This window comes from Amblyomma americanum, chromosome 4 (genome assembly GCF_052857255.1).
Source record: "Amblyomma americanum isolate KBUSLIRL-KWMA chromosome 4, ASM5285725v1, whole genome shotgun sequence".
Classification (NCBI taxonomy): domain Eukaryota; kingdom Metazoa; phylum Arthropoda; class Arachnida; order Ixodida; family Ixodidae; genus Amblyomma; species Amblyomma americanum.
Window position 1 is genome coordinate 128,491,460 of NC_135500.1, and position 27,003 is coordinate 128,518,462.

At 44.8% G+C, this 27,003-nt stretch overlaps 2 protein-coding genes and 1 pseudogene across 3 annotated transcripts in view; 2 read left to right on the forward strand and 1 right to left on the reverse strand.

Moving 5' to 3' along the window:
• The window catches only part of LOC144128347 (exosome complex component MTR3-like), a 176,951-nt gene that overhangs the window by 78,156 nt on the left and 71,792 nt on the right, over positions 1 to 27,003 (forward strand). The window lies entirely within an intron of this gene.
• Positions 513 to 26,387, forward strand: LOC144128343 (uncharacterized). 2 transcript variants are annotated; one of them, XM_077661677.1, is made up of 7 exons: positions 518 to 653; positions 18,074 to 18,350; positions 18,465 to 18,558; positions 19,167 to 19,226; positions 19,372 to 19,484; positions 22,065 to 22,161; positions 25,716 to 26,387. In XM_077661677.1, exons 1-7 carry the CDS (start codon positions 626 to 628, stop codon positions 25,974 to 25,976), a joined length of 930 nt encoding a protein of 309 aa, XP_077517803.1. In that variant the 5' UTR covers positions 518 to 625; the 3' UTR covers positions 25,977 to 26,387. The 2 variants fall into 2 exon arrangements, with proteins under 2 accessions (XP_077517804.1, XP_077517803.1); XM_077661678.1 differs by lacking the exon at positions 19,167 to 19,226 and having other exon boundaries at positions 513 to 653.
• Positions 12,444 to 12,587, reverse strand: LOC144130724 (U2 spliceosomal RNA; annotated as a pseudogene).

A 27,003-nucleotide genomic window follows, 5' to 3' on the forward strand; every position in this document is an offset into this window, starting at 1 on the left:
CAGCCGCTCTTACGGCTGACGATGCAAATTCCACGGCCAAATGCAGATATAAATGACTAGTGTGATTAATGCACTAAACCGGTAAGATTAGCTCCACTTTTTTTTTTTTTTGCAAATCGTATGTCCAATTCTCAAAACTATTCGGAGATAGTCAGCGGGCCATGATAAGCTCAGCCATCATGACTGCGCAAGACAGGCGTCATGAGTCAGTCTCATGTCACGAGCCACCCTGAAACCACTCCTGCGAGCTACACGCTTTGACGATCCGGCGCTTTATTCGCTGACGCCGGCTGTAAAGAAGCTTCAGAGAGGCTGCCGCATTTGAGCAAGTCTCCGCGTTGCCTAATTGTTTTTCATTTTCATTTTTCCTCGTCCTTCCCCCACCAGCCTCGCCGCGCATTGTTAGAGGCGTTAAAAAAACATGTCCACGCGACAGACGAGCGAAAAGCGGCGACTCTGTCTTCCGGCAGACGCACAGCTGCACGCGCTCGTCTGCGCGAATACTATGCGTCGCTTCCTCTTCTGTTCGCGCAGCTGCATGGCTCCACGCGGAGACGCCTCCAGCTGAACGAAAACACAGAAAGCCGAGGCTGCGCGCCGCCTTCAACTCTGGACAAGGAGAAAGATGGGTGCCTCAGCTGGAACCCGCTGTGGTGAGACCGCATCACCCTTGGCTAGTTGTTTTGTGGATCATGCGGCCTCGTTGAGTCGTACCGAGTCCAGCTTTCTAGGGGCAAAAATTTTGAAAATTAGAAAATTGTAAGACACTGTTATGGAAATACTGAAGGTAGTGTTCCATTATTCTGAAATGTAGCGAAATCTTTCTTTTAAAGTGTTTTCAGGGATCGCACTGAACAGTTAAGACTGCCATAGAAAACTAATCGAGAACGCTTTTGACGATAGCAAAAACGTGCGTAAAAAAATATAATACAGGACAACCATCGGGTGATCTGCGGATATATTGATAGTTATAATGAAATCTTACATTATATAAAAAATTGCGTTGGTAAACGGTTTCCTGCTCAAAAATGCTTTTGCCCGCGATTGCTGGATATGAGGCTGCACGAACCACTCTTCTGTTTCGCCTTTCTGTTTTGTTTGTGTTGTTGGGTTTTGAGGAATGACACGAGGACGACACGCTGGCTTTTTTTTTTACCTAAATGGTTTTTAGTTGTTAAGCAGAAGCGTAATATTCTTCATATGAGCATCATGTTCTTTTTTTTTTTAGAATATGTAATCACTGTCGAGGTAGGTTAGTTTTGTTAACTAAAAAAAAAAAAAACCAGCGCCGTATCCCTAAAGCAAGAAAAGAGAGTGGATAAATTACAAATACCGGTAACAATTGACATATGTAATGATCTGCTAGAGAAAGAAATTTAATCAAAGCGTGCGCGATTTCCTTAATATTTTAAGTATCTAACTTAAGTTTATAGCATAGTTTCAAGCGATCTTACACGGTACAAGAAAAGTTGGCCCACTCGCATAGTGATGTTCAACATTCTCGGCCAAAAATTTTGAAAATTGGAAATTTTAACATACTGTTAGAGAAATATTGAAAGTAATGGTTCATTCCTCTGATATGTAGCAAAATCTTTCTTTGTAAAATGTTTCCATCGACTTGAGACTAGCCGCCGCGGTGGCTGAGTGGTTATGACGCTCGGCTGCTGGCCCGAAAGACGCGGGTTTGATCCCGGCAGCGGCGGTCTAATTTCGATGGAGGCGAAATTCCATAGGCCCGTGTACTGTGCGATGTCAGTGCACGTTAAAGAACCCCAGGTGGTCGAAAATTCCGGAGCCCTTCACTACGGCGTCCCTCATAGCCGGAGTCGCTTTGGGACGTTAAACTCATATAAACCATAAACCAAGACTTAAGACTGGCATAGAAAACCAACGGGGAACACTTTTTACAAAAGCAAAAAAGGTTAATAGAAAAAAATTCAAGAATGCCGTCGGGTTATCTGCGGATATATTGATTGTTATAGTGAAATCTTACATTATATAAAAAATTGCGTTGATAAACGGTTTCCTGCTCTAAAATTCTTTTGTCCGGAATTATTGGGTACCAATGCCCGTGCCATACGCTTACATCAAAGGATGTAATGCCATTGTTTTTTAAAAGTTTACGACGTGTTCAAATTTCATTCCGTTAACCTTCAAGATGTTAATAACTCCAGGAGGCCATTTCAATATTTATACAATATTTCTACTTTAATAAAATCCCCGTACAAAAGCTCAAAATGCGTTCAATGCTACACAAAGGTATCAAAATTACCTTGCAGAGAAAGCCGTTGTTATCACTCAGTAAATTCAAAAAAGCATACATAAAACCATAGCCTAGCCCAGAAGCTTGTGTCAGCAACTGTCGATATTAAAATGGCGCTTGTCACACCCGAAATTTTGCAGAAACGCTTCACATATCAGAATGAACTTAGTTGCTTGACAAAATGTCTTATCTAACGAGTCAGTGTGAAGTTCGACATTAGCGAGGTTAGCGTACGCTTGTACTGGGCGAATGAGTTCGGTTAACTCATAAAACTGCGAACTACAATAAGTAGGAACAAATATAACGGCTTCTTAATTGAAAATATTAAGCACTGATACTGTCATATTTTGTGCTCGCGCGGGTCGAGTACAAGCAATCGCTTCTTGCAGATGTTGCCACGATTTCGCAAATACCGACTCACAAATCTTTCTCGCCATTTTTGCTTTTGCGTGTTCCTGCATTACAAGCCAATGAAAGACTGCAATATAGCACTACTATGTGAACAGGGATTACTATTGCGAAAGACCTGCGTTCTCGCGCTAGAAATTCCACAACATTGCGGTGCGAGCCGTCTCCAGGGCTCTGTAAGAGTTTATTTCTGTGCTGCCACCGTCCGGCATTCATATTTCACTCTCTTCCCGGTTTAAGATATAATTCTAAACCAGCGTAATGTGATTATTCATTGCGTAGTTGCCCTTATGACTGGCTAAAAACTCCGGCATAACTCAGATGAATGTTAGTCATGCGCTTTTTAATTTCATTCGCGCTGCTGTGAATGGAGTGGAGTGACTTGAAGGCACAGGGAAATTAAGCGCAGCGATTTGTTATCAGACTGGAAAATGCGAAGAGATGTTTTTTCTGCAACATTATGTATGCTAGTGAAGTATCACCTCGCCTACTTCAAGGCGGTCAAATCATGTTCAACGAATCCCACAGAAGAACAATCTTTCGCGAAATCCGGTCCGGCTTCCAAAGCCATTGCTTATCCAGTGCAAAGGATATTCAATTGGACGACGTTCATCGCAATGCAGCTCTCGGTTGAGCGAAAATTTTGCAAAGCTTTAAAGGGGACAATGAGGAATACTCTATGCAATTATTGTCCTCTGTAGAAATTTATTCTTTGGCTTTTTCTGGCTTTGTTGCCGTTTGCCCAGCAGAAAAGACGAATTTATCGCCGGAGAAAACTGGACTTAAAAATCTTCCCGACAGTCGATTCAAACTCATGACGTCCTCATCAAAAAAGAATGGCTTGCCACCGTTTTGAAGTGAATGGCGATGTAGCGTAGCCTCTGGGATCCGCACCCAAAAATCAATGTCGACGAACGCATTTTAGTTACAAAATCGGCCGGTGAGGGCGACACCTGTATTTTCACAATCCGGTGTGTAGGTTGCCACTTGCAACAGTGGACAGGTTGTGATGACGTCACAAGATGACGTCGTCTAGGCGGTAGGCGGGCCACCTCCCTTTCCGCTCACAACTCTGACGACGCCGACGACGCCGGATTTTCATCAGAAGGGGCGTCTTAATTAACGCTGTCGCGTTAAAACTTCAGCTGCTAATTTTTTACAAGCATGTACAAAACTTGGCATAAAGTGTCACAATGGTAAAAATTCAAAAAACAAATGCCAGAATTTGTCAGATAAATGCCCGAGGCACCATGGAATAAGTTATCTTTTCAAAGATGCACATGAAGTTCGATATTAGGAAACAAAAATGATTTTATTACCGGTGGCAAAATCTCTCTGCATAGGAATTGCGGACAACGTGCTACCAAGCTCACTGTTTTGTGAAATATTATTTACTGCGATTGTGGAACGACCCTCCCCCCTCATTTTCGACATGAATAAGGCTAAATTCACCTGAGACAAATAAGTAACTTCTAGATCTGCCACACTTTCGAAAAAAGCCGCTAGTTCTCTTTCGACACAATTGCGTACATAGCGCCCTAAGCGTTAAAGCTCTCCTTCACTATCGCAGAATTAAAAATGAAGTAAAGAGGCCACGGTGAGGAACCCTTACAGCGTACGTGCTCTGCACTACACTAGGGTGCTGCCACAAGCCACCGTTCACGAGACCAGCCGATCTTTCCCGGGAAGTTTATCGCACGCAGCATGGTCTGCGCTGTGTGATAAATCGTGGGAATCGTTGCATATCAGAGATAAGAGGAAAAGCTTGAGTAAACGCGATAAGATGCTTCTTACTTCGTCTACGTGACTTGCTCCAGAGGCCATCAGGCTAAACGTATACATGTTGCGCCAGTAACAAACAGAGCACAATCACGAAGCATCTGAGTTCAACCACGCTGATCCATTTCGTGTGGAATATACTGCGGAATTCAGAATGGATACTGTTTTTATATTTGAGGGTTTGGTTCATGAATGTGCGACAACGTCGAAATTATCCGTCAAAACTATCCGTACCCCTGACGCCAGAGCGTTTAATTCATGGAATTGCATCCCGCCAAGTTTTGATGAGGCTCGTACACACGAACGCACGCACACTCGTGTTCTTCTTTCCACCCCTGCGACCACACAGAAACACACTCAGAGGACGCTTGCTAAACCACCTCGCCTTTCGTGTCTGCTACTGAGTCGGCAGACCTCCGTGGGTAACATTTTTGAGGCGTCGATGCACTTTGAACAAGGAAAAGTGCGGCTCAAAGGAATTTAACGCAATTTACAAAATATTCACGGACCACATGTGTGCCGAATAAGGGTGTTGTATCAGTTAGATTAGAAGCTATCAAGTTTCTAATATGACTAATTTTTGTCACCTTCGATCCTTTTTAGAGCGCCGGTTATAAAAATAAAAAGCATCCGCTGGAGCCAGAAGCAGCTATGAACTCCCCGGGATTAACATTTCATTCAACAGCTGCAGAAGCAGGCCTCTTTTTGGTGCAGCAGGTTTTTTCGAAACACTGCACGCGAGCAGGCAAATCGAGCAAAGGTTTTGTTTTATGCACTGCGTTTTTCACTCACTCTACTCGTACCAACACTGCTGCTACCAGCAACGCATACCGATGAAACGTTATTGCATTCATCTTTTAAATGAGCTGGAGCTTGTTTTCCTATCGCAAACGGGAGGACTATAGCGATCAAGCAAATATATATTGAAAAATGGCCATTGGCCGAACAAGCGCGGGAGCTCCGCCTTAACGTTCAAGGACGCACCAAAAACTTAGAGAGCACTGCAGAGACTGCGCTGGAGAAATCCAAAAGCATTAGTGTTTGCTGAGACGTTGGTGGCTCCTATTCGACATTGGTAGCTCTTGTCCATTATCATCATCGTCATCATCATCATCAGCCTGGCTACGCCCACTGCAGGGCAGAGGCATTTCCCATGTGTCTCCAATTAACCTGGTCCTCTGTCAGCTGCGCCCACCCTATGCCTGCAAACTTCTTATCCGCCCACCTGACTTTCTGCAACCCCCTGCTATGCTTGCCTTCTCTTGGAATCCACTCCGTTACCCTTAAGGGCCAGCGGTTGTCTTGCCTTCGCATCACGTGCCCTGCTCAAGCCCATTTCTTCCTCTTGATTTCGACTAGGATGTCATTAACCCGCGTTTGTTCCCTCACCCACTCTGCCCGCTTCTGGCCTCTTAACGTTACAACTATCATTTTTTCTTTTCATGGCTCGCTGCATCGTCCTTAGCTTAAGCTGAACCCTTTTCGTTAGCCTCCACGTTTGTGCCCCGTAGGTGAGTACCGGTAAGATACAGCTGTTGTACACTATTCTCTTGGGGGATATTGGTAGCCTGCTATTCATGATCTGAGAGAACCTGCCATATGCGCTGCACCCATTCTTATCCTTCTAATTATTTCCCTCTCATGATCCGGATCAGTTGTCACGACCTGCTCTAAGTAGACGTATTCTTTTACCACTTCCAGCACCTCGCTTCCAATTGTGAACTGCTGTTCCCTTGCTAGGCTGTTGAACATTACCTTGGTTTTCTGCATGTTAATTTTTAGACGCATTGTTTTGCTCTGCCTGTCTAAATCATCGATCATGCCATCCAATTCATCTCGTGAGTGACTCAGCGAGGCAATGTCATCAGCGAATCGCAGATTATTTAAGCTCTTGTCTATATGACATCATATAAAATGCTCTAAAGCTATTTGAAAGCTTGCATATCATCCTCCTTCTCAGACACCGACATTCAGGACTCCGTTTTTTGCTTTACTCTAATTGGTTGTAGGCGTGACATCATCAGACGTATGCGATGACGTCACACTCCTATGACGTCGCATGATCTCAATAATTAGCTCCACTAATCACCGACATCAATTAGCATCATTGATTATCTCATTGATTAGCGTCATTAATCAGTACAATTAATTATTGCTAATATTTATGCTCGATATTAGTGTTATTAAATTAATTATCAATGACTAATGACTCTGGCTTGATATTGTTTAATCACTGACTTTATATATTTCACCACACCACTCTTGCTTCCACGTTTCGCGGACACTTCCGTTGCCGACAAAGGCTATAGTAATGTTTTCGCATTAATAAGTTTCCCTATATTCCCACTCCCCCATTTTCCCGCGTCCTATTGATAAAAAGCAATATCTTCCCACCACAAGAGCCGCGTTGCTACGTCACAGGACCGCGCTATGAAACTTCTCATTGCATCATCCAAAATAAACTCAAGGCGGCAGTGAACCTGCGAACAATGTTGCGATGGAATGTTGAGTCGTCGACAATGGTCAATCGTGGCTATCTGAAAGAGATCCACGATAAGGAGCAGAGCAGAAGCTCTGATATCGCACGCTGCTGTTCCGTGTCCCTTGGAAGCACTTGACAGCACGCACGATGCACGGCTGAGTTAGATAAAGCTTGCGGTGGCTCGATATTTCCGCTGTATTTGAAGTTTGAGATTTATTCATCCTTTCAATACAGGAGAAAGGAGAAAAGGCAAGAGCTAAAGGCGTAGCCTGGCTTCCTTCATCCAGCAGTCACAGCGAACAGGATGCACGTGTACACAAAGGCTACAATAACAAAGCGCATATGTAAGAAACAGATATTTGTGCACACATCTTGCATAAAAATAAGCATCACTGAAAGGCAGGTAGTGCTAGGAACAAAATTTCGGAATTCTACAAATATAAAACAACAATATAATTCTCCCCCCCCCCCCTTTCCAAAACCACGAACATCCTGGTTTTAGCTGAAGACAGCGTTTTTTTTCTATATTCTCATTCGGGACTAAACGAAATGAGGACGACCGCTCCGTCATCATGCGGACACATCACGATTAACGCGTCTAAACTGGTCGCGTAGAATGCGAAAAGATACAACGCAAGAAAGGACTAACACACAGAGTGCAAATAGTTAAACGACTTATACGTCGGCCCGTGTTTGTATTTGTGCTCGCTTTTCGCATACCATATAAGCTGAGCGCAACATGCTTGTCCATTAAGTTAATTGATGGTGCGCTATCAATATGAATCGCCGGCGGCTTCCAGGATACGAAGAGAGAGAGAGAGAGAAAATAAGACAGCTCTACTTTTCACCCGCATACACACACAGCATGTCACACAGTCCACCACAATCCATAATTTCCAAGAAACCCTTGCCTTTCTTTGAGCTGTCCGCAGGTCTCTCCTTTCCGAGAACTTCGACAGCGGTGTTTCTTAATAATTAATAATTGGTTTTGGGGGAAAGGAAATGGCGCAGTATCTGTCTCATATATCGTTGGACACCTGAACCGTGCCTTCAGGAAAGGAATAAAGGAGAGAGGGAAAGAATATAATAATTATAATTGGTTTTGGGGGAAAGGAAATGGCGCAGTATCTGTCTCATATATCGTTGGACACCTGAACCGTGCCTTCAGGAAAGGAATAAAGGAGAGAGGGAAAGAATATAATAATTATAATTGGTTTTGGGGGAAAGGAAATGGCGCAGTATCTGTCTCATATATCGTTGGACACCTGAACCGTGCCTTCAGGAAAGGAATAAAGGAGAGAGGGAAAGAATATAATAATTATAATTGGTTTTGGGGGAAAGGAAATGGCGCAGTATCTGTCTCATATATCGTTGGACACCTGAACCGTGCCTTCAGGAAAGGAATAAAGGAGAGAGGGAAAGAATATAATAATTATAATTGGTTTTGGGGGAAAGGAAATGGCGCAGTATCTGTCTCATATATCGTTGGACACCTGAACCGTGCCTTCAGGAAAGGAATAAAGGAGAGAGGGAAAGAATATAATAATTATAATTGGTTTTGGGGGAAAGGAAATGGCGCAGTATCTGTCTCATATATCGTTGGACACCTGAACCGTGCCTTCAGGAAAGGAATAAAGGAGAGAGGGAAAGAATATAATAATTATAATTGGTTTTGGGGGAAAGGAAATGGCGCAGTATCTGTCTCATATATCGTTGGACACCTGAACCGTGCCTTCAGGAAAGGAATAAAGGAGAGAGGGAAAGAATATAATAATTATAATTGGTTTTGGGGGAAAGGAAATGGCGCAGTATCTGTCTCATATATCTTTGGACACCTGAACCGCGCCGTAAGGGAAGGGATAAAGGAGGGAGTTAAAGAAGAAAGGAAGAATAGGTGCCGTAGTGGAGGACTCCGGAATAATTTCGACCACCTGGGGATCTTTAACGTGCACTGACATCGCACAGCACACGGGCGCCTTAGCGTTTTTCCTCCATAAAAACGCAGCCGGCGTGGTCGGGTTCGATGTTTCTTCGTTTTCAAGTTCTAGGCGTCCAGTGTCCGCTCTGCAGCTGCGCAGTTTGCATACCATACCCAGATATTCCGGACAAACGTATTTTTTCTGCGGGAAGGTGTTTATGAACGCAATGTTTTCGCACATCGTAAGATGCAGCCATAATAATCAATATATATCGGCAGATTCGCCCTCGGGACGCTTGCAGATTTCTCCTGCTTATTGTCGAACCCGCGCCCCATTGGTTTTCTGCGCTACAGCAGTCTTAACTACTCGGCGCATGCGCAGGGCAAACTCTGAAAGCAAGATTTTGCCGCGCAATTAAAAGTGATACCCGAGAAAGGTGGACTTATTTTTATTTATTTATCAAATACTGCGGATCAATCATGGTCTAAGCAGGAAAGACAGATGCCAAAAAATGCACAACGTATAAATTCAGTGATACTTGAGATGATCTCAAGCCATTTTTAATGCTTATGTGGCAAGACAGGTCAGATTATATCTGCTGATAAATATGCGTTCTGAATGTGCCATCCTGCTGCGGCAAAATGTGGCGGCCATCACAGCACTCTATAGAGGGCCCGGCTATGCAAGTGTGAAATCTTCAAACTAATGAAGCAGTCATTTTAAATGTTGTATAATGAATTAGCTAATGCTGCGGCTGGGATGTTCAAGACATAACTGCCTCCAGCAAGAGTGCACTTGCTCGATCGGGAAACCAAACAGAGCAGACGGCAGAAAACCCGCATACAAATGAAAATGAAATGAAGGGGAGGAAAAAAAAGACGAATTCACTTTTGATGCAGGCACCATACGAGAAGCGCACTTCGGGAAATTCTAATAGTCACAACCCACTTGCCTGAGCAACCAGTGTGAAAGGAAATATAAGATATGTCACCCAAATAATTAAGTTAATTTTAATTTCATCACAATCTTTTGAGATAAGAGCGTGTGTGCGTGGGGGTGGGGGGGGGGGGGGCTGAGTCAGAAAGGGTCGTACGAGGTGGGATCTCTTCATACGGTGTACGCGGCCTGTGGCGTTTTTTCCGCAGCATGTCTTGAAATTCAGTGCGGCGCACACGAATGAAAGCGGGCTGGAAAGAGAGGAGCACACAGTTTAAAGTGCAAAAAAAGTTCTTGCAATGCGACTTAATAGGTGCAATACTGCAGATGCGGTATCGAGATGATTATGTCCGCAAATCAAAAGTTGCCGTTTTCGCTATGAAGCAGCGAAAGTTACCGGCTAATTCTGCAGATAAACTAAGGGGCAGATAACTCTGCTGTACGAAGGTATTTCTCATTGCTCACCAATGCGCAATTGATAAAGAAGAGTGGACAGTGATATGAGAAACAATGCCTGAGCACCGAAATTTCTAAGGAAAGTCATTGGATAAGTATTTAATTGTTAGTTTTGCGATAAGGGAGATAGCTGGTTTTTATGACTCAATTTCCTACTTGTTTCTTCCTTTGTTCTTAAGTGAGGTGTCTAAAAATATAAAGGGAATACTTGCTAGATCCACTCGCAGCAAATGACAAAATCTGGTATCGATTACAGCGACAGGACAACTATCGGTAGTACATCGCATACGCACTTTGCAGTATACTATCTCTGCTCATCGCCACCGATGTCGTGTTGTTACAATAGGGGTCCTTGGTTGTTATCGATCTCGGCGAAGGAAGAAGACAAGAATTCCCTTTCATACCGAGTGGCCACTCGCCTCTGACTGGATTCTTGAGTACGTAAACGTCAATGCCCCATTGCAGCAGTTGAGAACTTGGACAAGTGTTCAGGGAAATCCCCCAAGGTGGAGTAGATTTGTAATAAGGGAGAAATTACTCATTGGTATCCACCCAAGCACAGCCATACGGCTACAGAGGAAAGCTATACAGCTTTCTCAGAAACTTCGCAGTTAAAAAAAAAAAATCGTCCTTCACCGGAGCAGTCGCTCTACTAACCAACCGAGCTAACCGGGACGGCCGGTTTATGGTAGGGCGAGAGCGAACCGATCAATAAATCCAAGTGGGAACACTGTTGGTCAAATGTTCAGAGGAATCCCCCAAGGTGGAGTAGATTTGTAATAAGGGAGCATTGAGAACTTGCTGAGAACTTGTGGGATTCGGGTTTACGAGCTCACGGGTTCAATCCCAGCCGCTGCTACCGCATTTCCATGGAGGCGGAATCCTAAAATTCTGTACCTATAGAATTTGACGCGGGTTAAAGAACCCGAGATGGTCGAAATAAATTCCAAGCCTTCCCCAATGTGTTGCAACGTGTTTGCAATGTGTCGCCATAGAAAACAGCGTGCTTTAACAGGCACATGAAAATTCATCAAGCTTGCTGTTAAATTTCAAAGGCGTCAACTCAGAGAGAGAGAGAGAGGGGGGGGGGGGGAATTTATTTATCAGACTCATATTCGAGCATACTTAGTCGCCCTTTTGATAGGTGCTATAGAGGGTGAGGCAGAGTAGGACCACGTGTCCGTTGTACGTGCCGGATGTGGGCGACTAGAAGCGGCCAGAGGACGGGCTGCAGAGAGGCTCGCGGAGCGGTCCATTGGACCCTTACTACCGTATGCACTCAGCAAAGTGTTATGGGCCGCTCCCCCTTACTTGGAAGCAAAGAAAAAAAAATCCGCAAAGAACAACTGCGTTTCACAAGTCCATACATTTCCTTGCCTGACGTGATCCCCACAGAGCTGCCAAATGACGACAGCTGCCTGGCTGTGCGCCATTTAAAACAGACTTCCGAAGCCTGTACTCGGAGTGGATGGCACCCGCCGACCTCGAAGTGACGCCGAATGGGCGTCTAAGAAGAGCATCACTGCAGCTCGTCTGCTCGCGGGTTTTCAGTTAGTGCTGTGCAGTGTTCCCGGACGTGGTAACAACTAACTGCGGCTTAGCTCTGCTAAGCCTTGTTATACAAGCGAAGGGTTTGTTATGCGCGGTTATGCTGTGTTGCCAAGCCAAGTTAAACTCAACCTCTTTGTCCGTCGCCGAAGCCGAAGTCATGGCGGAGGCAGAAGCAGCAGCGGCTGCCTCCAAAGCAAGAACTTTGGAGGCAGCAAGAGCTGCCGCCTTTCGGCATCCTTAAACCGCCGTTGAGCCATTTGACGCTCCAGTTATTCGTCGGTCCTTGCCGCTAGCGTGACACGTTTCACTTCCCTACTTTAGCTAAACACTTAGCATGACTGGCAACGTCAGCCGGATGATCAGACTCGGCCCGTTGTCTACGAGACCGTCCCGACGGCGTAGACTGTCCCGGCCGACTCGCTTCCTCCATAGCGAAAAACTTAGGATGCAGTGTGTATGCACACGAGAGAGAGAGAGAGAGAGAGAGAGAGAGAGAGAGAGAGAGAGAGTTGTTTCCAGGAAGAAAGAAAAGGAAAGTGCACAGGCCTGCCCACTGGCTCAAGCCGAGCCACAATCGCTACCACATGCAGATAGTAGGAGAGTTGAAAGATGGGACAGAAAGACAGGATAGTAAAGACGGCGCGGTATAAAGACTTAGGCCGATCCCGGAGGCAGTGCAATACCGGGCCAACCGGTGGCAGAAGTGAAGCATCCTTCAAAATCTCCGCCACATTTCCAAAAATAAGTCCAATTGGACCCGTAACAGATACTCTACGGGGTCCGGACAATCTATTGCGATAGCGGCGCCGTCTCCCTTTCAAGAGAACGCTGAGTCAAGTGATACGTCACGTGGCTGACAGACCACCACTTTTCCACTTAATAATAATAATTGGTTTTTGGGGAGAGGAAATGGCGCAGTATGTCTCATATATCGTTGGACACCTGAACCGCGCCGTAAGGGAAGGGGTGATGGAGGGAATGAAAGAAGAAAGGAAGAAGAGGTGCCGTAGTGGAGGGCTCCGGAATAATTTCGACCACCTGGGGATCTTTAACGTGCACTGACATCGCACAGCACACGGGCGCCTTAGCGTTTTTCCTCCATAAAAACGCAGCCGCCGCGGTCGGGTTCACTTTTCCACTTGAAAGTCAAATGTACCGCGCCGATGACCTTGGCTCGACGAGGCAAGTAAAGCTTTCGCTTTAAAAGTTTTTGCAGTTACAAGAATTTCGAATGTACTGGATGCAACCGTACGTGACTTCATTTACAGGGTTGGCGGGGAGTCGGGCCTGAGCAGCGGCGAAAGCGATAGCGATGACGAAACTTAAACGTTTAGGGAGTATTTCATCGACGTCACAGCGGCCGCCATTTTGTTGTCTGTGGAACAATGCAAAAGGCTGCGGGATGTCTAATCGGATTATCGCCTCCTGCTCCACCCTGCACTGCTGAAGCTACCCGCTGGGCAACAAAATGGCGCCCGTGACGTCACGTGAATACCCCGTAGACTGTATAGCACAACAATAGAGTTTTCCCGGGATATAGTTGGAAAATTTAACTGAAAAATGCTGCTTTCGTACAAGGGCTGCACCCAGCCAAAATAAAAAGAAAGAGTGCGGCACTTAGTCGAGTGTATACGGTATTTTTGTGCCGTACTTGCTAATTTGGTATTGCAGCGCCCAACAAGACGGATATGCATTCGACGACATGGTCATGCTCACCTCGGCACTTCCAGCTTGGAATGTTTCTTACCTATAGCCGCTTTGCCTTTCATTTTCTTCGTCACGAAGCACCGAAGCAGTTTGGCAAGGGTCGAACAAATTTTGGACGTAACTTTCGTCATTAGCAAGACCACCGTACAACCCCTGTTAGGATGAACTACGTCTTCTTGTATCACATGTGGAATGTACGGCGTTTCATCCAGACGATGATAAGAACTGCTTGTTTGTGCCCAGTACCATGCTGTGAAAGAGCACGCGGGTGCCAGACTCAAGGCGTTGCGCTGTCATGGAGTCATAAGCGCGGTAAAGTCTCTGAATAAGAGCCACTGGATAAGGGCAAACTTATACAGCGACTTACCAGTGACTCTAAACCCGGGCATAAACAGCGCCTTCTGGAAAGAAAAGGCCTCTGCACTCCTCCTGTGACGTCACCCACCTTGTCCGGTTTACCATACCACGGCATGAATTCAGAACACAAGGGTAAAGAACCAACGTCCACCAACATCTTGGCGGAAGTTGCTTCTTCAGCCTCATGTTCTAAATTCATGCCGTGAAATGTTCAAGGTCGCCAGTTCAACTAGGCAAGATGTGTGACGTAACAGGAGGAGTGTAGAAGCCTTTTCTTTCTATAGGAGATACAGGCACAACCCAAGGTTATGCAAGCATGTTTGGTTCCTGCAAAACGCTGTCGCTCGGTGCGTACCCCCGTTGTCAAACGTGTATGTAAGGCAGCATTAGCGAAGATTTTTAATTTCACCGCCCTCTACCGATGCATCCTGGAATAGATCTATGTGTATAGAATAACTGTCACTGAGCGCATTACACAGTGCATCATTAAATTTCAGGCAATGCTCTTTGGATGCCAAGAAATTCAATTTCTTGGACAGAGTTGCCTTCCAGAAACTTTTGGCGGTGGCTCTACACTGGAAACGAGCGGCTGTTGGCCACTTCGTGCAATGTGTGAGGGCGTCAACAAGTTGTCTCTTGAGTGATGACTTCTTTTGTTCTTCTTGTGAAGTGATCCGGACGATGAGGGGAAAATAGCTAAGGGATTAAGAATGGGGTGGAATACATTTTGTACGTGTATACTCTCAGGCGATGAACAGCAGCTTACCAAGGTTCCTTAAGAGGAAAGTATATAATAGTTACATCTTGTCATTACTCACCTATGAGGATGAAACGGGGGCTGACGAAAAGTTCTGAAATTAAGTTGACGACAGCGCAGTGAGATGTGGAAAGGAAAATTATAGACGTAGCGTTACGAGACAGGAAGAGAGCAAAATGGTTCAGAAAACAAACGCGAGTTATCGATATCCTAGGGGAAATGAAAAAGAAGAATAGGAGTGGGCAGGGCATGTTATGCGAAGGCAGGATAACGGATATTCCCTTACAGTAACAGGGTAGATTCCTACTGAAAAATGTATATAGGTTTGAACGGGTCAGCAAATAGGATTATGGCACACTTGGTTTGGCTTTATAGGATGAACATCCCAAAGCGGCTCTGTCTATGAGGGACGCCGTAATGGAGGGCTCCGGATAATTTCGACCCCCTGGGGTTCTTAACGGGCACTAACAATGCACAGTACAGGGAATTTTCACATTTTTCCTCCATCGAACTGCTACCGTAGTGGGCGGGTTCGAACCCACGACTTGCATGCACTGTGTAATGTAAGTGCACGGTAATTAACTATGGGTAATGGTAGTTATACGGAGCCCTCCACTAAGGAGTCACTCTAAGGCTGAATCGCTTTGGAAGTTTCGTCCTATAATGTTAAACGAAATGTGCCATAATCCTATTTGTCTCCTATTCAAACCTGAACACATTTTTTAATAGGGATTCCAAATGAAAGCAAGAGTACTGGGGGCGGCAGAAATTCAGGTTGGCGGATGAGATTAGCAAGACTGTGTGGATAAGGTGGCCCCAGCTGGCACTAAGACGGGGTTAAGTGGAGGTGTAATATATGGGCAAGGCCTTTTGTCCTACAGCGGACGTAGTTAGGCTGATGATGATGATGGCGACGATGATGGCCATCGTCGTGACGGGATTTGCAGATGTTACATTCCAAATAAAAATTTGAAATGTCCCCTTTTCGAGGAGCGCGTCACTTTTTGCAGCAGTATACCCGCCAGCGCCGATCCATCTCCGCCGCCTGTGCACTGCATCTCTCTGCGCATGCTGTCATAGAATAATACGGGCTGCTGTTCTGCCTCACCAAAAGCCCCTCAATAGCAGCACACCCACATTACAGCCCTGACCTGCCGCAATCAGAATCCAGGCTGTTTTCCAAGATAGAGGAACATCTGAACGGTACGTGCATCTTGCCCTCCGAGGTAGAGGTCGCCATTTCAGTAGGCCGTAGGTGCCGCCAGCAGCCGCTACGGCGATCTGTGCGCACTCGTGTACTGGTGGTGAACGTTCTTCACCGCTGGTGAAAAATATGAAATGGAAAAAAGCACGTTTCAGGCTTCCATTTGTATGCAAAGTCTTTGAATTTCGTTACTCAATAAAAAAGAATGTTGCTCTCCAGGAGGGTGAACTTATCGAACGCTCCTCGAGAGCCACGATGCAAGCAAAGAAACGTGCACTGCCACTGTAAATTGCCTCGTTTTCCCCAACGCCCTTCGCCGGTTTTGCGTCCTCAGAATTCAAACCAACTTGATTACGTGTAGGACCCGCTGTACATCGTCTCCAATCCGTCAGGCGCGTCCTGTGGACGGACGTGTTGGCTGTAAATTATGTATTTGTTCAAACTGTTCTATGTTCAGGTTCGTACGATAAAAGGATCCACTATTTTGAACAACGTCCGCCCAATAATCCGCGCGTTAATAAGAAAACGAAGATGGTCTGTCCACGTAGTGAAGAACAACTTTAAGGGGAAGAGAAACAATGGGGCGAAGCCGAGGTGCTCGATCTTTCAAGTTTTGTCCTCGCCCCCTCTTCCCCCCCCTCTCCTAATGTCTCTTGGAATTTGAACCCAAAAATAAAAATTACACCATGCGCATTCTATGCATTCCTTGTTTCCCTTGCCTACCCCTCTCCACAATTTTGATATCCGGCCGTCATTTTTTTAACCCCCCCCCCCCCCCCCCCCCCCCCCCCTGTAGAAGCAAACATCATGCTAAGAGCAAAAGCAGTGTACGCAATAAGAGATATCACTGCATATTTCAGGTGGCACTCCAAGGTTTCAAATTTACCCTTCCGACGAAGAAAAAGAATAAAACACTGGCATTGCCAGAAAAAGTCAGCAACATGTAATGACAAAGTAATAAGACATCCCCGACTTCCTGAACACTCGCCTTCGTTTTGGGTGGGAATAGAGGCTTGTCTGTTTCAGTGCTGGCATGGAACTAAAATTTTCCCTTTCGTACGTAATTTTTTTAAGTGTTGTAGTTTCTTTCTATCAACTACTACTTCAACCCTTATTTCATGGTAGTTCACGAAAGACATTCATTTACATTCACTTCGTTTACATTTTTAGTTGCTTGGCTGGAGTGGCTGCAGGCGACAATGATTTCACGAGGCAGTAACCTCGCTTGTTCGTCCTCGCCTTATTTACTCCGTCGCTCGCTGGTATCTCACTCAAATTATCTCCTAACTGTCATGATCTGTCGAGCTTGTCTCCCGACGTTCGATCATGGGCTGCGATTTTAGGTACAGTTGTATTCCTTACAGCACGAAATATTGTATCAGCAGCATACATTGCCAGAAATCATGCAATATTTTCGCTCATTAATTTATCCTTGCAACTAGTATATAAAATAAAAACAAATTCCTGGCACTTAGGGAAAGAAAAAATGCTGCCGTCGTGTTTTCTCTCCGCCCAGACGTTGAACGAATGTAAAAGTATTTTCTTACAGCTCGTTTCATCGTCCGCAATCTGATAATAAACTAGTGCAATTTAGTAATTTTTTTTTGGCGTGGGATTTGCACGTGATATTTTGTTGTTGCGCATGAGAGCACATACATTGTCCCAATTATAAAGCTTCACCACAAATAACGACGCGTTCGTGCTCGCTGCGTTTGATATGACGGGAATTTTCAGCCACCGTTGACTAATTACGCGAAGGGTGCTCTGTTATTCGGATGCTCCTTATCATGGCAGCTAGGCAACTAATGAGGTAGGAAAATTGAGGAAGGCACGTGATATGGCGCTCCTGCCAACCTGTCTTCGGTGCACGCGATACCAAAACCAAAACTGCAGGCTGCTTGTTTCGTTTCAAGCCTCGTGGCTTGGCTTGGCATTCGACTGCAGATATCTTTCGCATCTTCCATTGCGTCCTTTCTGCGCTGGGTTTGTTTACGTTTCGTGTGGCTGGTTTTCCCGTTCGTGAATTGGGGTCAGCGGATTTAAATGCGCGCTCATTCGCGCTAATAGCTAGGACATCATATGTATTGAACTTTCAGTGGTCGATTATTTACGTGCGAGTCGAAAGTCGCCCGCGTGCTCGAACTCCAGCGCGAATAGCTGTGCGACGCGCGAGCCTCATGGCGCCACAAATTGAGCAGTCAGCGCGGTTGTCGACTGCGCGGGACAAGCGTTCTCAATGCTATCTCTTTGGCAGGCCATGCTGCGCACGGGTGCGTCAGCAGCGTCAACGAAAACAAACATCCCACTGGTTCGTGGCTGTCTGTGGAGAGAGTGAAGGCTTCCCGCCCCTTCACCGATGGCCATGATAAGTCAGCCGCGAAGAAGCCGAGGAGCCACAATTTAACTCTTCGCTCCCACATGCCGCACGTGGTATCTTTCCAGCAAGAGCTGCCCAAACGGCGTGAAAGCCGTGAACACCGACCTACCTGGACATCGGAACGACAAAACATGGGCGTGAAGCTGCAGACCGCGTACGTACGGATTGACGACCGTTGCGCATCTCTTGCGCAGCTCGGGTGCAAGCTCGAACACGTATGCCGGCTTTTCACTGTACCCCTGTGTATTTGCGTTCGCTGTTTGTGCAGTGACCTCAAGGTGATCATTCTGGGAGACACGAGTGTCGGCAAGACCTCCCTTCTCATACGATACCTCGAGAAGCGGTTCGAAGAATACCCAAAAGTAAGTTTTGGTTCCCGTGTTTTCCACCGGCCCCGCCTACCAAGTCGCCAATTCCTGACTTTTTGAAACTGCGTTGACTGCATGTTGAAAGTTTTTAGCCTCCCTTTCGTAGGTATAAAGATTTATTCCTCATTGGTAACGTTAACAACACTACGTTGCCACGCTAGTGCGTATCAAAAGCTCAACTGTTGCCGCGTAAGCAGTCCATGGCCACTAGAGCGGTCCATCTTCCGCGCCGCTATCATCGTGAGCAGTAACCGCGGCTAAAGCCGGAGTGTCAAGATGAGCAACTCCCGATTGTTTTCCTGAAATATGCTTGAGTGAGTGGCGTTCGTCGCTGCCTTTTGAAGGCGTGCGTTTTGCAGCACATATATACATACATACTCGGATCTAATCGCACGTTTCAAAATTGCGATAGGCTTACTTCCTCTGACTCATTTGCATGCTTAAATTGGCGTGAACGGCTGAAGGCCTACTATTTCTGTCCCCTGCTTATGCATTCATAGATGCTGCAAAAACGCAGGGCAGGGACATTTTGAAGTGCTATATGCTGTCTGTTGTCGGAACTAGTTATAATTTGCACATTTGTGTTCTTTCTGACACTTTAGGCCACACTAGGTGCAGCGTTCACTTTGAAAATGAGGGGGAAGCACAATATTGCCATATGGGTAAGCATTTGCATTTGGAGATTTGGCTTTAATTGCATATTTTGAAAACTATATGTTCAAAATGTGATGGTGCATGACTGTCGTAAAATGTTGTTTGAGCTCATTGGCGTCTTCCGGTACTCACCAGTGTTCTTGTTTGCCCCAGGACACGGCAGGACAAGAACGCTATGTTGGCTTGAGCATGTTCTACTGCAGAAATGCTGACGTTGCTATAATGGCATTTAATGTTACCTCTCGGGAAAGCTTCAAGGCACTAATGTAAGTGATTTGGACACTTCTGTAGTGCTTCCATTGATGCTTGCAGTGCTGGTAGTGTGTATCGGACACACATTGCTATGTGCAATATATGCACTTGATTGCAAACTAGTCAAAAATGCACTGCCTGGTTTTAAAGTGTTGCCTTTTGGCTCTATCTTTGTGTTCATGAAATATTTGCAGTTGAATTTACTGCTCTAGTTCTCAATACCTCTGGTCCTTGGTAATATGTTGGTCACACCTAAAACTGCAGTAAGGGTATGTGCGAGCTCTTGGAAGCAGTGAACCATACGGTAAAAAAATCATAGGTTATGCATCCTATTGCAACGAAAATTCAACTCATTTTATGGACATGTGCAAAAGAAAAAAATTCAAGGACCATTGGACTAGTTAAGTTGGCTTGTTTTGTGCTACTCGCAGCGCATAACTGGCTTCAACTTTTCCTGTTGGCTTTTTAAACTCCCCGAAGGGGAACCTGTGCTGTCAAGGTGGCACTCCAATTGTTCTATTCGGCGACTCAAAACTGCTTTTGTCAGCCACTTGGGCCGCTGCAAACGCAAGAACACATTCTGCGCGATTAGATACCCGTGTTTGGCTGACAGCATTCATTGCGTAGAATCTCTCGGCGTAGCCCAGATAGCTGAAGCACGGCACGTGCGCCTTCGACAGAGCGCGGAGGCTCACGTCAATAAGTGCCTGAAGGTGGCGCGAAAAAGTACTAATAGTACTACCCAAAACTGCTTGCTCTTCTCGCTAGGCAGTGTGTTATGGCGCTGCAATCGGCGCCGCAAACTTCAGGGCAAGTTCCACATAGGAATGAGATGGAATCCATAAAATGCGCTAAGCACATGTCTCTTCATTGTGTTTTGTCATGGAGCCAAGAAAAGAGAAGGCTTTAAGACTCTAGAAAGGCCTTTAAAAACTCTTCAGTCTATGGATACTGTACACAAATCCTTCTCTTTATCTGTAACACGAAATCAATCTGCCAGACAGGGGATTGTCAGAAACCAGTGTTCTGTCACATATGACATAAGAGGAAGGCTGGAAATGTGGTGTGGTTTTATTGCGGTTTTCACTCTGTAAACCTGCCCTGGGAAGCAGTAACTGCATGCAGCAGAGTGCTAGGTTCTGATAATTTCAGTTGCAAACACTTCGTTTTGATAGTTCTTCCTGCAATGTCGTTTCTGTTGCCATCTTGCTGTCGGCCGCAAAAGTTTTTGGGATCCGCGATGCGTGGCGACGCGAAGCAAAAATGCATTGCTGCACCATCTACCATAACTGTACGTGCTGAGGCTCATGGCCCGCCTGGCACAGAAGTGCCGTGAGCCTTGACACTACGCCTTGTTACGGCAGATGGTGCAGCAATTCAGTTTCACTTCGCGGCGCCGCATATTTCAGATCCCACGACCTTTAGCGAAATAGGCCAAACGTGCTCGCAGGCCACTGCAGTTCACCCCACTTCTCGATGTCGATTAGGAGGGCCATTGGCTCCAATTACCCCCTCTGCGCAAGTCTATGATCAGAGCTCTCATTTAGCACCCCTCTATGGAGCCCCTAGATCACTCTAAGAATCATGCAGATTCTTGTAACAGATATTTCTGCAGTAAGGTATGGCAGTGTTCATAGTGAAAGTCATCACAGGATGAAGTTTTAAGCAATCAGAGCAAAATAGCTGCTCTTCAGGTTTGATATATTAACTAGTTATGGCCGAAGCTGTCTCGATGATTCTTTTCCTTTTGTAGTCCTTAGACACGGTTTCTCAGCCTAGCAGTCGAGGACTGCATGCTCAAATGCAAAATGTTAGTTCATGCATGAAGAGTACAGTACTGGACAGGTGGCTTTGCTTTGCTTTCCTTATTTTGCATGTTCATTAATTGTTGAGATATGGTAGATGTGACTTGCATGTGTTATTGGGTGCTGCAATAATATATTTTCTTCATTTGCACAATGAAATTTGTGACCTCGTGACCTTGTTCACCATATACAAAGCTGCTATTTCTTTTCATGAAGCTTCCATAGTTCGACATCATTCTACTACTCTGCATTTTTACTCTGCTTGTATTGCATGAACTGTAATGTGAACTAACTGTGCAGTGTGAACATTAATGTACTGTAGACTGAAAATGAGTTTTCATTCATGTCGGCCACTCTTCTGACAGCTGCCAATTTTCAGAGAAAGGGGATTGCCAAGAATAGCTAGCATCACAAGTTAATTTGAGTGGCTGGAGCATAGCTTGTGAACATGTTGAGCAGTTGCCAAGCACACATTTAGGGGAAAGAAATGTCCAAAGGATTGGAAAGTCTCTGGTTCAGCAACAGTGGCCCGACTAATCCTGTTCACATTTGAAAGCTTAGGCTGCTCAGCAAATTGGTTCTAATGGATGGCTTCCTTTTTCCTTCCAAAGCTTTTATTTTCCAATCTCATCACTTCTTGCTTTGAGTCGATGCTTGTTAAACATACCAGGTGGGCAAAATCTGTCTGGAGTACTCCATTAAGACATCCCTGATAGTTGACATGCACATTGAGCCAGTAAACCTTCTCATACCTTACTACACCATTATTTGTTGTCTCTTCTTTCATAGGACGAGGTACGTCCAGTTACTGAGCATGGTGGACGACTTTGCTTTGAAGGTGATTGTTGGAACCAAGAGTGACCTGCTAGGCACAACAAAACGACAGGTATGGGAAGTCAACTTGCTTCATTTATGCAGTGCTCAGAACGTTCAATAGCTGCAGTGCGCAGAGTTGGCCAAAGTCGCCAACTTGGCATTCAGTATTCAATACTGACCTCAGAGGGCAGACCACTGCAGAAACATGCTCACTTAAGGACTGGTATGCTTATTCCAAAATTTTTTTAGCGAAATTTTTCGTATTGGTCGTATTGAAACTTTCAATTGGGTGTTGCAGAACTTCTGCAGTCTTCTGCGATAACCAGTGTCCTTCTTATGAAAGTATTTGTTAGAATGTTGGGAGGGGCATTTCGTAGAACTGTAGTACTTATTTTTTTTTTTGATCCAGTGAGCAGCCTTTGCTGCTGAGAATTTTTTGCCTCACCGCTATGGAGCTTGCAGCATTGAAGTTGAATATTGCCATGAACACTTGCAGTCAAGCTTATAGAATGCAATATTAGCAGAAAAATTTATTGCTGTCGCTGCCTATACTTCAGTGGGAGCGTGCAGTCCAATTTTTAGTGTGGCGATTTCAAAGTGCGCCATTCAATCTCAAGCAATGCAACCTAGGTGCAAAGAATTTAAATTTTTTTTTCAGTCTCGTTCCATTATGTCATGACAGTGGGTGTACATCTTCCGTATATTTCTAATATTTAGAGTTTGAAAGAAAGGAGATAGAAGACTCAAGACAGAATGCAGGCTACTCACTACTCAAGTTTATTTGAGCACTTCCTGCAAAATTAGGGAGAAAAATTAAAACTGCATAGCCACAAAACGTGTGGGGAATGCTGAGCTGAAACCAGAGAAAATTGGCATAAAGCAGCGCAATGCAATCTAGTCACGTGCCTCTGGCATATTGCCCAGTTTGCAGTTGCCACTCTGATAACAAGTCCCACTCCTACAATCTTGAAATTGTGCCCAGCCTTCACAAGCTGACTAGAAGTTCTCACATAGGATATATCACCTGTCCATCCGTGTCCCTCTTCAATATCAAAATTGCCTTTTTAGATGACTCACTGGATTGCCTTGTGCTTTTTTTTTTCTCTGGGTTTTAACTCTGCATTCTTCATATGCTGTGTGGCTGCATGATTGTAAACTAGGAAGCGCGAAATACCAGACGAGGGACAGAGGTAAGGGACACAAAAACAAGTTCACGAGCACTGCTACCAACTGTTTAGTCATGCTGTGGGACAGGGGACATATAGGAACAGAATGTCGAGCATGCGCGTGGAAAAGGCACAAAAACCGCACATCAGTCATGCGTACAAGTTCAACAAAAAAAGAACCTTAAAAGGCACACGATGAATAAACGTGTACAGCCGTGTCACTAACACAACGTGTGGACAGCTTACGGATATAATAAGCCTCTAGAATGAGCCTAGCCTTATCATTGCCGCTCTTGCCTAGAATAGTGGTCTTCTCCAACCTTGCCCTGCATGTGCACGAAGCAAGGTGAGGCACGAGATTAGCACTAGTGTCATTGTTTTCTATGTTTTTGGCATGCTCCCGTAGCTGGTCATTAATACAGTGGCCAGTTTGGCCAATGTATGAAGCCGCACATGAGAGGGGAATGCAGTACACCACTCCTATTGCACATTTAGTGTAGACGATCCCATGTTTTTTTTTGCATGGTTGTCTGTTTCTTTTCCCTCGTATTTTATAGCAAGTTCTCAAATAAACTTCGCTTCTGAGTAGTCTGCATCCTGTCTTCTTGTGTCCTCGGCCATTCCTTTAGTGCTTCAGATGTGATGAATGGGTACCGGGGTGCCCATCTTTTCACCTTAGCGCAGTTGTATGGGAATGAGTCATAACTTGTTTTTGAAGCCTTAAAAATTCTAAAAATACAATGTGCTCTTTCATAATGTCACGCAGAGCGACTTTTACTTCTAAGTATTGCAGTGTAGATTTTTCGTGCTCTGAGGTTGCTGTATCTTACCCAACAGCTGGTTGTGTCTTAGGTGGTGTTGATCTGAAGCGTGAAACCAGCACTATTTTGTTTAACTAGCAGTCGCAATACACTTTATTCAGTGTTCTGATGAATAGCACTGTGCCCTTCTCGTCAGTCTTGTCATAACTTTTCAGATTTGTTCTTATCTATAACTAGCGTTCTTGGTTTTGATCCTGTGAAACAGTTCTTCCACCCACAGTGAAATCTGCAGTTATCCTACATTGCTTGGATTTCATGGAAGCCTGTGTATACAATTTAGTATGGTCGAATATGGATTACGTGAAGAAAATGTTTCCGTTGGCCAGTCTTTTTCGATGTTTCATCAATATAAAATTTTTTGTCTGTGCAAAGGACATGTTTAAAATGCAGAGCCCATTATACCTTATACATTCTTGCCACTTATTATGTACAGCAATGTGAGCAAGATTTTTACTACCCTAACCAGGTATTTAATTGCCTGCATATTAAGTGCAGGGCAGCTTTGAAATCTATGGGAGCATTTGAATGCCTCAGTAAGAGGCCTTTTTTTTTTTTCCCGTGTATGGTTTTATGGTTTACAGTGCCTCTGTATTATGTGAGCACAACTTTTCATTTGTTGCAGCGTATTAATGTACTAGCGTTAAAGATGCCATGTCACAGAAAGGCCAGTGTCGTCACCTGCGTTGTTGACCAGGAGGAAAAAATCCCAATGGAAGCAAAAAATTAATAAAATTGAGCTGGAAAGAAAATTGGGTTAAGTTGAGCTTGGGTGGAAATCTAGCCCAGGACTCTTCGGGTAGCGAAACAAGCACGCTACCCACAGGCCATGAAGGCTCGCTGGTTCAAGCTGAATAAGGGTGGACCAAGTGAATGTGTTGTGGTCTTTGACTTAATGAAGTAGCCTAAAGACAGGTAGTCATGGATACGTAATTATGAGTATGCTAATTGGGGATTAAGTAACTGAGTAGGTGATGGGAACAGAACTCGATAACACTGCTACGTTCTATTTTTAAAGGCGGAGCTTAAGCACCGATAATTTTTGCATGAATGCCTGCGTAGAAAGCTCCTAGCAGCTTCTCCTTAAACTGTTTCAGTATTTGTTGATTGCTTGAGTGGGGTTATGTTCTAGTGGCTCATTGGTTATGAAGCCATAGGAAAGACTGTCACTTTTCTTGAGGAGTATCAACCTGCACTTTTTAAAAATTTATTGGCGACTAGAATAATGTGCCTCATGTTGCCAAAATTTTGATTCATTTCACTTTACGCAGCTATATACAGAACCAGACCATTTGGAAGTGTTTTTCTGAATGAGTTGTTTTTCATGATTGTGAACGGCTCACTATGGCACACGGCTGCTGACCTGAAAGACGCGGGTTCAATCCCGGCTGTGGTGGTTACATTTCCATGGAAGCAAAATGCTAGAGGCCTGTGTACTGTGCGATGTCAGTGCATGTTAAAGAACCCCAGATGGTCGAAATTTCTGGAGCTCTTCACTACGGCGTTCCTCTTAGCCTGTCGCTTTGGAACGTTACACCCTCATACACCTAAACCTATGGAAAGTTCTTGTGGGGAACGAAATAGTCTATTAGGGAAGCATGGTTATATTAGTGAATGTTTTTCTGCCTGTTTTTTTATAGGTTTCTGTAGCAGAGGCAGAAACTTTCGCTAGGAGCTTAAACCCAGGTCTGGCCAAGGACAAGGTGCCCTACTTCGAGACGTCAAGCGCAACAGGGGAAAACATTGACCAGGTCTTTGAGTACATTTTCGAGTATTGCAGCCGTGAACATGGTCTACTGTCTTGTTGCCTGAAGAATGTTCACGAAAAAGACCTCAAGACCGTCACTCTCACACCAGGCACATTCAAAATAGGCAAGAGTGTCGCAGATTGTTGCATGTGATACTGATGTGCTTGACACCTGTACTCCCCACCACAAGACAGGCCAGTCTGGCATATCACTGACTTGTGCAAATGCATTTATGTAAATACTATGTGCAGCCTTCAGGCAGCAGTGTCATGCACCACACTTGTCAGGCCTAAGTCCGCTGTACCACTGATGGTGTCTTAGACATTATTTATGCTGCCTTGAATGCACAAAATGCTGTGATATCTTGTGATGAAGTCCTGACTCCCCTGGTCCTCGCAGTCTTTAAGTTTTTATGATATAAATGTCGTGAATGTGTAGGTATATTTAAATAAATTGTAGTATATGCATGTTTTTAATCTGTATATATACTCGGTACGTGTACATTTATATAATGACCACAGAGAATGCATGAGGCAATAAAATGTGTACTTGAACATGCGTTAAGAGTGTTGCAGTTTCAATTTTCTTTGCGAAACAACCTAGATTTCATAACTCTCTGCAAGTCCCTCAAAACATGGTTATCTCGGTCATTGTTGGGGGTTGAGTAGCAGACAGTGGTTTTATCTTGTCTACTGCAAGCGTGCCAAGCATTTTGTTTTCAACCTGTGCATTGTTCTTTTGTCTGGCAAGGCCTGTACATGTTGTTGGTTTGCTTTCATCGGAAGTACCAGTTTCTGGAAACCAAGAATGCAGCACTTGCTTCATATAAGCACTGTTGAGTTTTACCCCAGTGCTTGTGGGGATTCAGCCAGAATACAAAGCTGGGCAATTTTGTATTTTATGCCTATAGCTCAAATTTTTGAGATAGTGCTTGTTATGAGAGCCCTCAGATCCATTGCCAACTTATTTGAAGCGAAAGCCTACCTAGTAATGATTTTGTGGTGCTGGTTTTGACCTTCAAGTGAGCCAAAGGTCAAATGCCTTACGCGCTGTTTGGGTGTTCACCTATGTTTGTGAGACAGTTAATACGCCATTTCCTTTCTTCAAAACCAATTTTAAAAACCAATCTTCAATTTTTTTCGAAAGCAAAGGAAAGGCACATCACTAGCCCCCTGGTACT